The following is a 14,953-nucleotide window of genomic DNA, read 5'->3' on the forward strand; positions in this document are numbered from 1 at the left end:
TTAACCTTGACTATTAGCCATAAATAAATTATAGCTCGGTGTCTTCAGTCCGCAAATACGCCCTCCATTAACCCATGGCTCCTGAATGAGGACAAACTCAGGCTGTTCTTCTGCCATGCGCTTAATTAGGGCTGCTGAAGCTAGTTTGCTGTAATGAAGATTAATTTGTAGGAGACGCATTAACTAGTGTTGTTTCTGCGTATTTCTGAGAGTCGCTTAACAGCACTCTCTCAGTATACAAGTTTACGAGTCTGGCAGCAAGTTCAGACTCGGAAGAACACTCACCTTGCTCTATGCTCTCTAGATCGCTTGAGGACTCCACCGGATCTTCCTCTACTTCGCATGTCTCGCTTTCCGATGCTAGATGGTCTGCAGCATCGGCGTCCGACTTGTACGGTGTAATCCTCACTTTCGTGAATCCGTAGTTTATCTCCCCGCCACTTTTCGCCAGCGGTTCGATGGATTCTTTTGTTAGTAATAGCAGAATCTGCATCGTGGCCCTTTTGGTCTCCACGCCAGATTCTGCTACGCTATCGTCAAACGCCTTGACGAACTTCCACCCCTCCGTGTTCAGACTCGGGTTGCAGGCTCTAATGAGCTGCATTATCTGATCCGGCTGTGATGGTGTAGCCGGGATCCATACCCTTGCCCTTGGTCTGGATGGTATATCTTTTTTGTCCACTGCTATTAGTTTTGCGCCCGGGTACACCTCCCCTACCTTGGCTATAGCAGCTTTGTATAGTGCGACCGATCTCTCGTCATCGCATGCAATCATTTTAATCTGGCCCTGGTACCAGCCGGCATCTGTGCATGACGGTGGCGGACCTGGATTGCTAAGTAGCACTTCCAGCGCCACATTTGTCAGCGCAGCCTGCACCCATTTCCATTGGGCTCTGGGGATTCTTTCTTCGGGGTCCCCCTCATCCAGAACGCCAATGACAATTCGGTCCCGGGCCACTTCTGCAAATGATTTTGCGGGCGTCACGCCCTTTGTTTTCGGTCGTTTGGCTGACGGCTTAGCCTCTTCAGCTCACCTCTGTCGCTTTGCTGCCTTTACTGGAGGTTCCAGTTTAAAATTAGGTATGACCGCCCTCGCGCATTCAATTGATGCTAAGAGCTCCTTGGTCAGCTCCTCCTTGGTTGGCGGCTGCAACTCCACTAACCTCAATAGGTATGCGGCGCGTCGTCTCTCCGCATACCTTGCCTTTGTCGGGTCCTGAATATTATTAAGAGCTCTGTAATGATGATATTGGCGGGTATTTTTTATGGTTACACATCGGTCATAACGTAATTTAAACATCTTCTCATGGGAGTCATGATCTTCTTGAGAGCAAAAACCAAAGTTAATTTGTTTATAATACTATCACTTCCTGGACACTTTTAATTAAATCATTTGAGCTTTCTGAAATAATTGTCCCCTCTTTTTTTTATTCATTTTTAAATCCAGCTAATTTCAATTTGAAATTTTGATGGATTTTACACACACACACATTATGAGTTCCACTTTTGCCAGCAGATATACATTTCCGCGGTCGGAGTTTTTGAAATTTGGATAGTCCAATCTTTTCGTCAGGATAAGCTTCTTTAAATTTTTTGTGTATTTCGTGAACATTATATAATAATAGTCGTAATTGTTTTTGGATTTTCTTCCCATTTGTTGCGATGCGAATCCTCGTTCTTGTCGTATTTTTTTTGCAGTTCTCACCATTCGTTTGGAAACTTTAAACTCTTTCCTTATCATTTTAATCGACCAATCTGTTAAAACCTGAATTTTATCAGCTCTACTAGTTTTACCATTGAAAGCAGATTTAAAGTTATTAAGTAAAAGCTCTTTTGGATCAATTTCTTTATTTACATTGTTAATATTATCCGTAAATTTACTCACAACATTTGTTAAAATGTTTTGACACTCTTTATTACTTGAGACTCTCTTGATTTTGATTGAAGGTTCACCAATTTCCGTTAAAAATTTATTAACCTTATCAACTTTTAATTTGTTATCTACCGGTTTGCAATGAAAAGTAGGATCTTTTTCTTCGTCATCTTCGATAACATCATTTGACTTCTCAGGCTTGTTGACTTCAGGACATTTATTCACCGATAATTCACCAAGAATTTCAGGTTTTCGGCCTGAATAAATAGTCCGTTCACATGAATTGCACATATAATTCCCAATAAAATCTTTAAAATCATGAGCGCGGTTTTTGTTATTAAAACTAAGTTTTTAATGACTTTTTTATGATTTTTTTTTGTTAAATGGGTTGCAGCATTTCTTAACGAGGCTCATGATTAATTATCAACGAAATTATGAATGGCTCGAGATATTCCTTTGTTGTTCACATAGTTGTAGATACTGGGACATAAAATATTAAGATGCTTTCATATTTATTTCTTTTAGCCGCAAAGGATTTAGTTCGAATATCATTTTATTTAAAACAAGTATTGTAATGTTAATTGGATGTTTTATAATGAATAGAAAAAAATATGGGGTAAAAAAATTATAGATTTTTAATACTTAAAGAATAGGACATTCCAGTTAAAAATTTGGCCTTGAAATATTATTGTTATTCAATACATTCTGGTGGATTAGGGAATTCCCGTCTTAAGTATTTCTTTGAAACTATTAAGCGGGTAGGTATTATGCATATTGTTCTACCACATTCATGCTAATTCACTGCAAGCAAAATGTGAGACCATCATCCCAACATACAAATGAAATATGCAACACACTCTAAGTGTTGCGTTGACAAACCGCTATACCTGCAGCGCTATACCGGCAGCGCTGACCGCCCGTCATAAAAATTTTTTTTGCTTAATCTAGTCGCGATCAGTAAAATTTTTTTGCGGATTTCTTTACTTTAATGTTTATAGCAAAATATTAAAAAAAAAAATTTTAATTTTTTGAGGGAGAAGTCATTAAAATTTTCATTTCTTAACTTAAAAGTTAATTAACAATTTGAAAAAAAAAAATTATTTAAATTCATACATATTTTTTCAAAGTAAAAGTTTTGAACTATAACTCCTGAAAATTTCATTAAAAAATCACCAATAGTTTTCTAGTTATTAATTTTTTAACTAAAAGTAGTAAAAATTTTCAATTTAAAAAAAATTGTTGTTAAAATTAAAATTTTAAAAAACTGAGCGGGGGACTACTTGCTCATGATGACTACTTTATGAAAAAATACTCACATTCAAATTCGATGATCAAGTGAAAAATGGGGGGTCCACTTGACGTGTTTTTACTCTTATACTACAATTATAAATTTGGTCCCTTCATCAGGAAATGCACCATGCGATATTACATTAGTTATTCGCGGGTTTTTTGCCAAAAACTAGACAATAAATGATTTAAGCCTGTTTTATATGTGTATCACCAGAGAATGGTAATAAATAGAGCAGGCGCAAATGTTAGCTGTGCTAAAATGTAAATTATTAAAAGGGAACATCGAAAATGCGCAAATTCGAAAGTTCAATTACACCACGTCAAAAAAGTACCTTCCTCTCATGTAATTAAACTCAAAAAACTACACCACTCTAACAAGGTACCAAGCAATATTTCACCACCTTATAAGGGAACGGCAAATGAATGTATGTGCAGATGTTCTTTGGCATGCGTATTAGTGAAAATTAGAATAATAGAAAAAAAAATAGATTTTGAAGAACATGTAATGAGTGAAAAATTAAAATTAAAATAAAATAAATTTAATACAATAGGTTAATAAAAATTAAAAAATAAATAAAACAAAATCTTTGATAGGATTTCAACTTAGGCAAATATTTGATGTGAATTTGCAATAGGGAGCTGTGCTATAAAAGCAGCACCACAGACAATAACGAAGAAATGGTGTCTAACCTGTGAACTCAAACAGCTATTGTCATTTACTAGTTTCAAATGATCAATTTATATGTCATTGTTGTTGAAAAAGCCTTTCCTCCATTCGCATGTCCAAATATATTTGCATATATGTACACATATGTATGTATGTCCCTTACTATGCCTTTTGTAAAAAACTCAAACATTCGCGAATCAACAAAAAAATCGCAGACGCACCATAATCGACCAATAAGATTCAAGCAAGCTTGCGCTTTATTTTTTATATATTTCATATTACAACGCCAATAAATTCATTCATAAGGAACGCGCGTATGCTACAAAACAAAGTGCGATTGTTTATAACTCTGTACTGCGCTCTTTTTTCTGTGCGCCTGGTCAACCAAATTTGGTTTTCATATGGAATTCCTACCACAAATGCACGAAAATGAAGTTTAAATAAAAATGAATGAAATTTAATTTGAGTTTTCAGTAAAATTGAAGAATCAGCAAAACTTCAATTTTACAATTGATTCTACCATTCCCCTCGCATTTGTATGTTGCCCACAAGCTGCTTCCTCACGACGAGGCTAAAAATCAGAAATTGAAGATATTGTCTGATGATCTCTTCAGAAAACAGAATCGGCAACATGGCCTATTAGCGATTTAAAAATTTTATTAACATTTAATTAATATTATGCAATATATTTGACATTATATTATACAATTTATATGAAATGCCATACATATGAAATATTTAATTAGTTTTATTTGTTCTAGCCCATTTTATCTAAATGCGTCGCTATGAAAATGCAGCCCAATCGGTAGTCGTACTATTTGAAAAGAGCATAAGTCAATTTTCATTGATAAAGCCCTGCAAAAAATTGTGGATTCGAACAAATTTTGTCAACTCGGCGACGATGCGCAAAATTCAGCGTCAATATGTATACGAGCTCGATTTTCGGCATAGTTGTCATTTGGGTTTTTTTAACGTTTTGTCAGAACTCAATTTTAAATCATTTACAAAAGTTATGATTTTTTGGTAATATGCAAATGTAAATCAGCAAGCGCATAAATCATGTAAGAACATTTTTTGTGTCTATTTAAAGCCTTTGCCCCGTTTCGATCATTGCGTGGTGTATTTCAAAAGGTTGGAAGTTGAATTTTTCGATGTTCCCTCTTGTGAAAAGTTCAAATTAGTACTTTTAATCATTTGCGCCTTCTCTATTTATTAACATTCTCTGGTATCACGTTCTTCTTTAAATTGGGACATTTTAGCCATTACAGCATAGGAAATAATGTCGGTTGTGACGATTCACATCGGTCATTTAGCCATTGCTCATCTTTTGCTCAGTGATTAAACGTTCGCATTCTTTGCGTTTTTGCATTGCACCCTTGTGCGTTGAGAGAATGTTGGTGGTTAAATGAGCAATTCACATCCACATCACCACACCTGCATTCCACACACACATTCCACACCAACCCTATCATCACGATCACACCACACATGAAGACACACTACACACCACACCGAAGGAGGTAAAAAGGGGACGACGAGCGACCACCGGCCCCTCTTGCGCATCGTACTCGTACCAATCGCTATCTCCACTATCAACCGTCACAACCTGTGAATAATTTAAAATATTATTAATTTTGTGCGACAATAAAGTGTGAAATTGAAAAACATAAAAAAAAACCAATTTATTAGTGAAAGCAAGATAAAAAGGTGAGTGCTATACAAGGTGGCGCATAAAGAAATACATGGTCCTTCGAGCCTTACGGAAAGGCACTATTAGGAAAAAAAAATAATAATAATAAATAATTAAATAAAATAAAGTGCGGAGATCAAATACTTACATACAATACATATAACTAAATACATATACCTAAATCAAAAAAAAAAAAAAAAACAAACAGTGTACAGTGAAACAAGTGCAGTACAAGTGAATATACATTAAAAAAAAAAAAAAAAAAGTACCGAAGACAATAATATACATATACAGTGCCGTAAAAATAAAATACATAAAAAAGTGCAACAAACCTTTCACATACTTTCGGTGAACAAACATAAGACATATAAAACACGGGCGCGAAACCTGTACAATAACACAAATTAAACGGGCGCGATTACTAAACATAATATACCTACAATACATACCAACAAAATTAAATAGTAACCGGGCGCGAAATAAAAATAAAACACAAAAATTTTATACAACAACCTAAGGGACAAAGGACAACAAAAGCAAGCTCGGACAGCAGAGAGGAGGAAAGGATTTTTCTGCATTGGCACACGTATATCAACATATAAAACCCCCAAAATACCCTTGAGGCGGTACAAAGTGAGTCGTATCGATTCCTTTTACTTTTTATAATTTATTGGCATATATGTATGTTAGAAGTAACAAAATCGGGTTATATTCAAATATAGCGGTTACGGCCAAACTGTTTTAACGTACGGTTAATTTCGAGAAAACCGAATACAGTTTGGTGCATTATATACATCCATATATACAATATATATATTTATATATATATATATATACGTATATACATATATGTATATATAAAGCATATTTATTTTAAAGAAACCAAAGCCTATACATGCTTACCTTTGTGTATCCAAACACACAAATTTAATCAACAAAAAAAAAAAATAAAAATTTTCAAGTACTTACTTGACCACTTTTTCCGGCAATACCCCTTATGTTTAATAAATCATAAGCAGGATTGCGAAAAATAAGTAAGCAAGGCAAATTGGAAAAATAAAATAAAATTCAAACGAAAAAAAAAAAAAGAGAGAGGAAAACATACATACATATATGCACGATTACTTGCCAAGTACTTACCAATATATATTATATATATTTCATTTAATATACGTTTATATACGTAACTAACAAAGTTACGAAGAGAATAATTCTTAAAATATATACACGAACGATACGAACTAAAAACTGTGTACCTGCACATTATTTATTTTCTTTTCCCGCGTCATTCTTATAGCCAACCGAACAAGCATATACATACAAACACACGGCTTAAAATTTGCCTATGTCGGTATACCCTACACACATTGGGTACAATATTTAAAATTATTTTCGTTAAAATTATTGCTAATAATAAAAGACTTAAACGTAATAATAACAAAATTTCCTAACACTAAGCGTTGCGGTACATAAGTAGGAATTATTAAATTTTTAGACAGAATTAAAATTTATTACAACAAAAAACAAAGACAAATTTATACTTGGTGGGAATAGCGCATAATTAGTACACACACAGTTGTACATATATTCAAAGACCGTATCGGCACTTTTCTTGCAATACCCCTTGTTCTTGTTAAAACACAAACAAGCAGGATTGCAAACAAAACTTTTAAGCATATTACATATGCACAAAAAAAAAAAACGCACATAACGTGCACGCTTATGTACAAAGGTTAATAACCTCATTTTTAATGCGGTAATATACACAATTAAAATACATACAAACGAGTACGTAACAATAAATTATAAAATACAAAGAGTAAAGAAAAAAAAAAAAAGCGGAACTAAATAAAACCCGATAGTAAGAAAAACGAAATACGCGTTTGTTATTGGCGAAGTCCGGATACAACAAAAAATAAAATATACTATTTATCTAAAAGGTAATCTCTTCATTTATCCAATATCATCAGTACACACTGAGAGAAAAAATAGATAAAATATATCTAAACAAAAAAAAAAAAAAATTTTTAATTTTACTTTAATCTTTTTAAATGAACGCAGATTCTAAGGAATCTAAAGCAATTCAACATCTAAAAGTACCAAAAATGATTTCGGACGAAAAGAGTCCATGTACACCTGCAGAAGCTACACGCTCAAAGCAAGGTGCTACAAAACAAAAAAAGATAAAAGATATTTCATACACCAAATTTATCTCAGAGAGTGACAGTCTAATACGATACTGCACTCGATTTTCATCTTCGCCGATTCAGGACAATTCTGAATCGGTATTAGAAATTAAAAAAGACAATCTTGACAATTTTTGGACACGTCTCCAAGCTGCATATGACGCAATCGTAGAATCTGACGACTCAGATCTACCGGAAAATTTCAAATCTTCTGCTTACGCCAAATACGAAAACTGCTTAGACCAGTTCGAAGAAACAAAAGCAATGATTTCTGACCAATTAAAATTAATCAAAGCAATTGCACCTACTCCACAGCTAAGAGTAGAGCTGCCACAAATCCAATGCCAAGAGGCAAGTTCGGGCATCCATCTCAAGGTGCCCGCATGTGACACAGAAATCTTTCATGGTGGTTATGAACAATGGCCGTCCTTCCGAGACATGTTTACTGCCGTTTACATAAACCATCCAAAATTAACAAATGCTCAAAAATTGTATCACCTTCGATACAAAACAAAAGGTCAAGCAGGCGTAATAGTAAAACAGTTCGCACTAAATGACGATAATTTCAATTTGGCGTGGGAAGCTCTTAAATCAAGATTCGAAAACGAAAGAATATTGGTCGATAAACAAATATCGATATTAATGAACTTGCAAAAAATTCAGAAGGAAACAAGTGAAGAATTTATCAAACTTCAATCCACTGTTTCAAATTGTTTGTCGGTTTTATCGACACAAAATATTCCCACAGACAGCTGGGACCCTATACTGGTAAACATATGCACTGCCGCATTACCAGAAAAATCATTACTTCTATGGGAGCAATCGCTCTCATCACGAAGAAAATGCCCCACGTGGCAACAAATGAAAGATTTCCTAACTACCCAATACGAAATCGCAGAAAGGGTAGATAAAAAAATGGTCAGAACGAAAACTGTTCAACACGACCTAAATAGAAGCTTCCACAGGCCACAAGCCAGTAGCAACAACAATTTAAATAGAAGCTTCTTCAGAAATCAAACGTTCACAACCGAACAGTACAAACAAACGTCGTGCGAACTGTGTACAGGGGGGCATAAGCTCAAATCTTGCGAGAAATTCAAGAAAATGAATATTACCGATCGAAACAATTATGTACGAACAAAAAGGCTTTGTACAAATTGCCTATCACATGCACATACACTTAAAGAGTGCGAAAGCAAATTTAATTGCGTTTATTGTCATAAACGACATCATTCAATGCTGCATTACAGCACATTTTCCAGCTCACCCCCAAACAGCGCAAATATGAAAAGAGCCACGGGTTTAGTTGCAACAGCAAATCCCGAAGTGCGAAATCCCGATAATTGCCAAGAAGCACCATGCTGCTCAAAGGCATTAAAAACCCAAACGCTACACAGCGAAAACCAAAGTAGGGTACTACTACCCACAGCAGTCGTCTCCATCGAACACCGAGGAGAGCTGTTTAAACTTAGGGCCTTAATAGACCAAGGATCACAACGATCCTTCATAGCGTCTAGGGCACAAAATAGGCTACAACTGCCAACAAAACAAGCCAACTTTGAAATTACAGGAATGGGCGGAAGAGTAGTTCAAAACTCTAATAAAATCTGCCCCATTACCTTAATTTCCCCCCAAGCGGATAAGCACATACAAGCAGAAGCTATAGTCTTACCGCAACTTACAAATATGCTTCCAAGCTATCACATACATAGCAAGCATTGGCAAAAGGTTTCACACCTAAAGCTAGCAGATCCCAACTGCAACACTCCCGCTCAAATAGACCTTCTATTAGGAAGCGATCTCATACCACAGATTATGCTCGAAGGTATTGAGAAAATATCAAATACACTTCTGGCACAAAATACTATTTTCGGTTGGATCCTAAGTGGACTAGTTCCGGAACCAGTTACAACCATGACTACTCAGGTTGAGGAAATCTCAAACGAATACCTCAATTCACAATTAAAGAAATTTTGGGAGTTAGAAGAGCTCCCCCCTATATCAATTACAACCCCAGAAGATCAGTATTGTGAAGACTTTTACAAAGCCACAACTACTAGATCAGATAATGGTCGGTACGTCGTACGACTACCACTAAAACAACAATTTCCCAACACAATCGCCTTAGGTCACTCTCGCACCTCTGCAATACAGCAGTTTCAAAGTATGGAAAAAAACCTACTTAAAAAAGGCGAACTCAAACCAGTATATGATGGTGTGTTGGAAGAATATCTCCATTTAGACCACATGGAGGAAATAAGCCCATGCGAAAAAATCATCAACGGCAAATACTACTCATTTTATTTGCCGCACCATGCAGTAGTAAAGCCAGACAAAAAAACAACTAAAGTAAGAGTTGTCTTTAATGCATCAAGATCCACTAGCTCGGGGAATTCCCTAAATAATATTCTATTTACGGGACCCACGCTCCAACCAGATTTAATGCTCCTCATATTAAATTGGCGTATATTCAAATACGTATTTAACGGAGACGTCGAAAAAATGTATAGACAAATAGTCGTACATAAAGACGATCAAGATTTTCAGCGAATTATTTTCCGAAAATCTCCCAATAGTCCACTCCGCGACTATAAATTAAAAACAGTTACCTTTGGCGTCAACTGTGCTCCATATTTAGCCATTCGAACACTGCACGAATTGGCAGAAAACACCAAGTCAGAATTTCCTCTGGCAACCCAGGTGTTAAAAACACAAACGTATGTAGACGACATCTTGTCTGGAAGTCACAGTCTTCCACAAGCATACGATTCACTATCACAAGTGATACAAGCCCTCAAAACCGCAGGGTTTCCTTTGAAAAAGATAACGGCGAACCACCCTAATATTCTAAAAAATATACCACATGAAAATTTGTTAGATACTAATTTCCTTAAATTCGAAAAGGAAAGTACAACAAAAACTCTGGGGATCCAATGGAATGCGATATCTGACCAGTTTTCATACACTACAGAGTCAATATCTGCATTATCTGCCATAACAAAGCGGCAAATTCTATCCTCTGTGGCGAAACTTTTCGACCCCGCAGGATGGCTTTCGCCAGTTATGATACAAGCCAAAATTCTAATACAAGAATTATGGGTAGATGGTACCGACTGGGACGAACAAGTAAAACCACTGCGTTTAGAAAAGTGGTCCCAGTTTGCGAGCAATCTACATGATATCTCACAGATACAAATCCCACGATGGGTAAATTATGCCCCAGAGCACAAAGTCGAACTACACGGCTTCTGTGACGCTTCTGAAAAGGCATATTGCGCAACTATATATGTTCGCACACAAAGCGACATTGCGACCACAAGCCACTTACTAGTAGCAAAAGCAAAAGTAGCTCCGTTAAAAACAATAAGTCTGCCACGACTTGAACTGTGTGGAGCGCTACTACTAGCCAAACTCGTGTCCATCGTACAAACGCATTTAAACATGGCACAATACAAACTATATCTGTGGTCCGATTCTGAAATCGTACTCGCCTGGTTAGAAAAACCACCACATGCATGGAAGACGTATATTTCCAATCGAACGTCTCAAATCCTTGACCTAGTAGGATCAGCCACTTGGCGACATGTAGCCAGTGCTGACAATCCTGCTGATCTAGGTACAAGAGGATGCAAGCCCCTGCATCTTGCCACCACCACCCTCTGGTGGAATGGCCCCCGATGGTTAACAGAATCTCCTGATTCGTGGCCACAATCGCCTATGCGCAATATAATTGCCCCAGAAAGTCGAAAAATCGACTCTTTACACACAACAGTGGATGATACTGACATCCTCGAACGATTTTCATCGTATCCCCGAGCACTCAGGGTAATCGCTTACATGCTCAAGTTCATAGAGCGACTCAAAATTAAACTTCAGGGAGTAACTTCATTACACTCCCAATGCGATACAGTGACGCACCTAGACTTACAAAAAGCAAAGGTCGCTCTTATCGCATCTACGCAAGCGCGCTACTTCAGCCGCGATATATCACTTTTGAGAGAATCAAAACCTATTGACAAGAGAAGTCCCCTCTTAGTTCTAAACCCATTCCTCGACACGAAAGGTCTTCTTCGTGTGAATGGTCGGCTTGCCAATTCAAGCCTAACGTATAACGAACGCCATCCCATAATTGTTCCAGAGAAGTCTCGACTTGCCACACTACTCATCAATTATATCCACATATTAATGCTTCATGCCGAACATCGCCTCATGCAACATATGGTCCGCCAGGAATTTTACATTCCCCGACTTAAGCCCCAAATAAAGAAGTGCATTTTCTTGTGCAAAATCTGTACCACGCACAAGCAAAAGATGAGAACACAGATTATGGCAGCACTTCCCCCGGAACGCTGCAACTTCGCTCTGCCTTTCTCCATCACAGGTGTCGACTTTGCTGGGCCTTTTCAAATAAAGGCGTCCATGTTAAGGTCTCCCACTCTGATGAAAGGCTATGTGGCTGTTTTTGTCTGTTTTACGACAAAAGCAGTGCACCTTGAGCTTTGTACTAATCTGACGAAGGAGGCTTTCCTTGCGGCATTTGCCCGCTTCGTCGGTCGACGCGGCTTTCCATCGAAAATCATGAGCGATAATGGTAAAACATTTATCGGTGCTCAAAGAGCCACCGAAAAACAATTTGTGGACTTTATCAAACAAGTCTCACCTGAGATTGTACAAAAGTACGCGCCCCAAGGCATTAATTGGCAATTCATCCCCCCAAGCGCTCCTCATATGGGTGGTTTATGGGAATCAGCTGTAAAAAGCTTCAAATCCCACTTCAAAAAAGTAGCTGGAAATTACAAATTCAGTTACGAAGAATTTACAACATTACTAATCCGTATCGAAGCCGTTCTCAATTCACGGCCACTAACGACACTCTCGCAAGATCCCTCAGATTTGACAGCCCTAACTCCAGGGCATTTTCTCAGAGGAACACCCATTCTGGCCATACCTGAGCCAGGCGTGGAGTCGCTATCCTTATTAAATCGATGGGAAAGAGTCAAAATTCTCCATCATGACTTTAGCCGTCGATGGAAAGAAGAATATTTAAAGGACCTCCACAAGAGGTACCGCTGGAAAACTCCAGAAAAGGCGCCAAAGCTTGGAGATTGCGTCCTAATCCATGATGATTGTCTCCCCCCACCGAATGGCGGCTTGGCCGCATAGAAAAGCTTCATTCCGGGTCCGACGGTCATATCCGAATTGTAGATCTCCGCACGCAATCGGGAACGCTAACCAGACCGCTCGTAAAACTATGCTTCCTGCCCACCGACCATACTACCGAAACTAAAATGGTATTAAATTCAAATAAATCGAATCAATAAACCCGCAAATAAATAAAAATAAAAAAAACGTTAACAACAATTCCTAACAGAAATGGTCGATCAATATGCCGACCCACGCGTGCCACATCACGTGGCACAACTGCCCATATTCAATTATATGCCACAAACATATACTAAATCTAATCTTTTCATACAGATTAATATGGACGTGGAAATGCCGACAAATCCAACGCCAACCATTCGATCGGCTATCAACGTGCCGCGCACTGGGCCGATTCCAGCGCCTCGAGCCACCGCTGCAACAACTGTCACAGCTGTCGCGCGGAACACAGCACAACCACCGTCAGCGTCGCCATTGGTGCAACCGGAGCCGCACCGCACCCGATGTCCGCTGTGTCGCCGCTCACACCGGCTACAGCACTGTAGCATCTTCAAATCCATGCAACCCAGTCAACGTCAGCGGGTAGCCCAGGCGCATGGACACTGCCTCAATTGCCTGAGTCTCACCCATACGACGCAAGAGTGTGACTCGGAGTGTTCATGTCAATTGTGCGGAAGGCTACACCATACGTTCCTTCACCGCACCTCCAGGCGCGACGTTCGGCGACCACCCGCACCACGCAGTCGCGGCGCTGTCAGGCGACCGCCGCCCCGCCACCCGATACAACATCAACGCCCAGCTGCCGCTCCACAGTATCGTCCAAGGAATGTAGGGAACGAAACAACTGCACGGCACCGACGGCCCAGACTATCATCCCGCCGCCCCACTGGCCTCAGCAGTGTTGTAGCGACGTTGCAACAACTGCAGAATTTGCTAGGCTAAATATTTGCCTAGGTGGGCCGGGATGGTTAAATGAGCAATTCACATCCACATCACCACACCTGCATTCCACACACACATTCCACACCAACCCTATCATCACGATCACACCACACATGAAGACACACTACACACCACACCGAAGGAGGTAAAAAGGGGACGACGAGCGACCACCGGCCCCTCTTGCGCATCGTACTCGTACCAATCGCTATCTCCACTATCAACCGTCACAACCTGTGAATAATTTAAAATATTATTAATTTTGTGCGACAATAAAGTGTGAATTTCTTTAAAAAACATAAAAAAAAAACCAATTTATTAGTGAAAGCAAGATAAAAAGGTGAGTGCTATACAAGGTGGCGCATAAAGAAATACAGTTGGGAAAACTGTTGAGAACGCCTCTAAAATCTATGGCATCTAATGAAGCCATTAGGTATAAGTATACATATCCAAATGTACATGCACGTATGTATGCATACATATATTTTTCATATGACACTAGATAAGATTTTGAATGCAAACACGATAACCGTAGAGTAATTACTCTAATATCAGTCAGAAGATACTGTAATATCGGATTTTTTAGTGTCTCCAATCTAAGCCCAAGGTCCCTTCATTTAACTCCTTATGCATAAATAGAGACTAACTTTCGTGTCGTATTACCTGTAGATATACACTCAGTCCGAGAATGGTACCCAGTCCAATTTAAGTTGGTCCCCAAATAGTTGCTTAACTCCTTGAGTAGAGATAACGAGTGTCGCCCACATACATTTGCTGGGCCAAATTCGACATTGACGGGCAATGCCCGCCACATATCTAAATGCTTCAAAAGTAGTAGTAGTAAATTTATGAAATTTGAAAACAACTGTTATAATATTTATACATTATCTTTTTATCTCAAATTCTTTCATTGTAGATAACGGTACTAGGCATTTTGTAGGTAGGTAGGTAGGTAGAGTGGCTGTCTAACGACGCACCTAGGCCTATGGGAGGCCCATTGTGATACCACCGGGACTACTGTTCCCTCACTCTATGGTCTCCTCTCTGAACCAACCTGTGCTTCTGATGAAGCTCATCAGTATAAATAATTTTATATTAGCAATTTCTGATACGTCGTCAAGGAATCCACGACCGATAGTTGCGAT

At 38.4% G+C, this 14,953-nt stretch overlaps 2 protein-coding genes across 4 annotated transcripts; one reads left to right on the top strand and one right to left on the bottom strand.

Moving 5' to 3' along the window:
• Positions 1–160: 160 nt before the first annotated feature.
• LOC118683621 (uncharacterized) lies at positions 161–6,809 on the bottom strand. Its single transcript, XM_070112735.1, has 5 exons — positions 6,777–6,809; positions 5,331–5,436; positions 1,706–2,130; positions 989–1,047; positions 161–956 (listed from the first exon to the last, which is right to left on the bottom strand). The coding sequence occupies exons 1-5, from the start codon at positions 6,807–6,809 to the stop codon at positions 161–163; spliced, it is 1,419 nt and encodes a 472-aa protein (XP_069968836.1).
• Positions 5,041–14,142, top strand: LOC138858129 (uncharacterized). Of its 3 annotated transcripts, none has more exons than XM_070112607.1 (2): positions 5,041–5,537; positions 13,185–14,142. In XM_070112607.1, the coding sequence occupies exon 2, from the start codon at positions 13,191–13,193 to the stop codon at positions 13,809–13,811; it is 621 nt and encodes a 206-aa protein (XP_069968708.1). In that variant the 5' UTR covers positions 5,041–5,537; positions 13,185–13,190; the 3' UTR covers positions 13,812–14,142. The 3 variants fall into 3 exon arrangements, with proteins under 3 accessions (XP_069968708.1, XP_069968709.1, XP_069968707.1); XM_070112608.1 differs by lacking the exon at positions 5,041–5,537 and adding an exon at positions 5,565–6,153; XM_070112606.1 differs by lacking the exon at positions 5,041–5,537 and having other exon boundaries at positions 11,057–14,142.
• The last annotated feature ends 811 nt before the right edge of the window (positions 14,143–14,953 follow it).

Source organism: Bactrocera oleae, chromosome X (assembly GCF_042242935.1).
Source record: "Bactrocera oleae isolate idBacOlea1 chromosome X, idBacOlea1, whole genome shotgun sequence".
NCBI classification, from domain to species: domain Eukaryota; kingdom Metazoa; phylum Arthropoda; class Insecta; order Diptera; family Tephritidae; genus Bactrocera; species Bactrocera oleae.

Coding starts and splice junctions, on each gene's coding strand:
- LOC138858129 (XM_070112606.1), top strand. CDS start 13,080: ATGGTCGATCAATATGCCGACCCACGCGTGCCACATCACGTGGCACAA.
- LOC118683621 (XM_070112735.1), bottom strand. CDS start 6,809: ATGACGCGGGAAAAGAAAATAAATAATGTGCAG. Junction 1,048..1,705: donor TTAAAGTTTCCAAACGAATG/GTGAGAACTGCA, acceptor CAGTAAAGGCAG/CAAAGCGACAGAGGTGAGCT. Junction 957..988: donor CCAAACGACCGAAAACAAAG/GGCGTGACGCCC, acceptor ATTTGCAGAAGT/GGCCCGGGACCGAATTGTCA.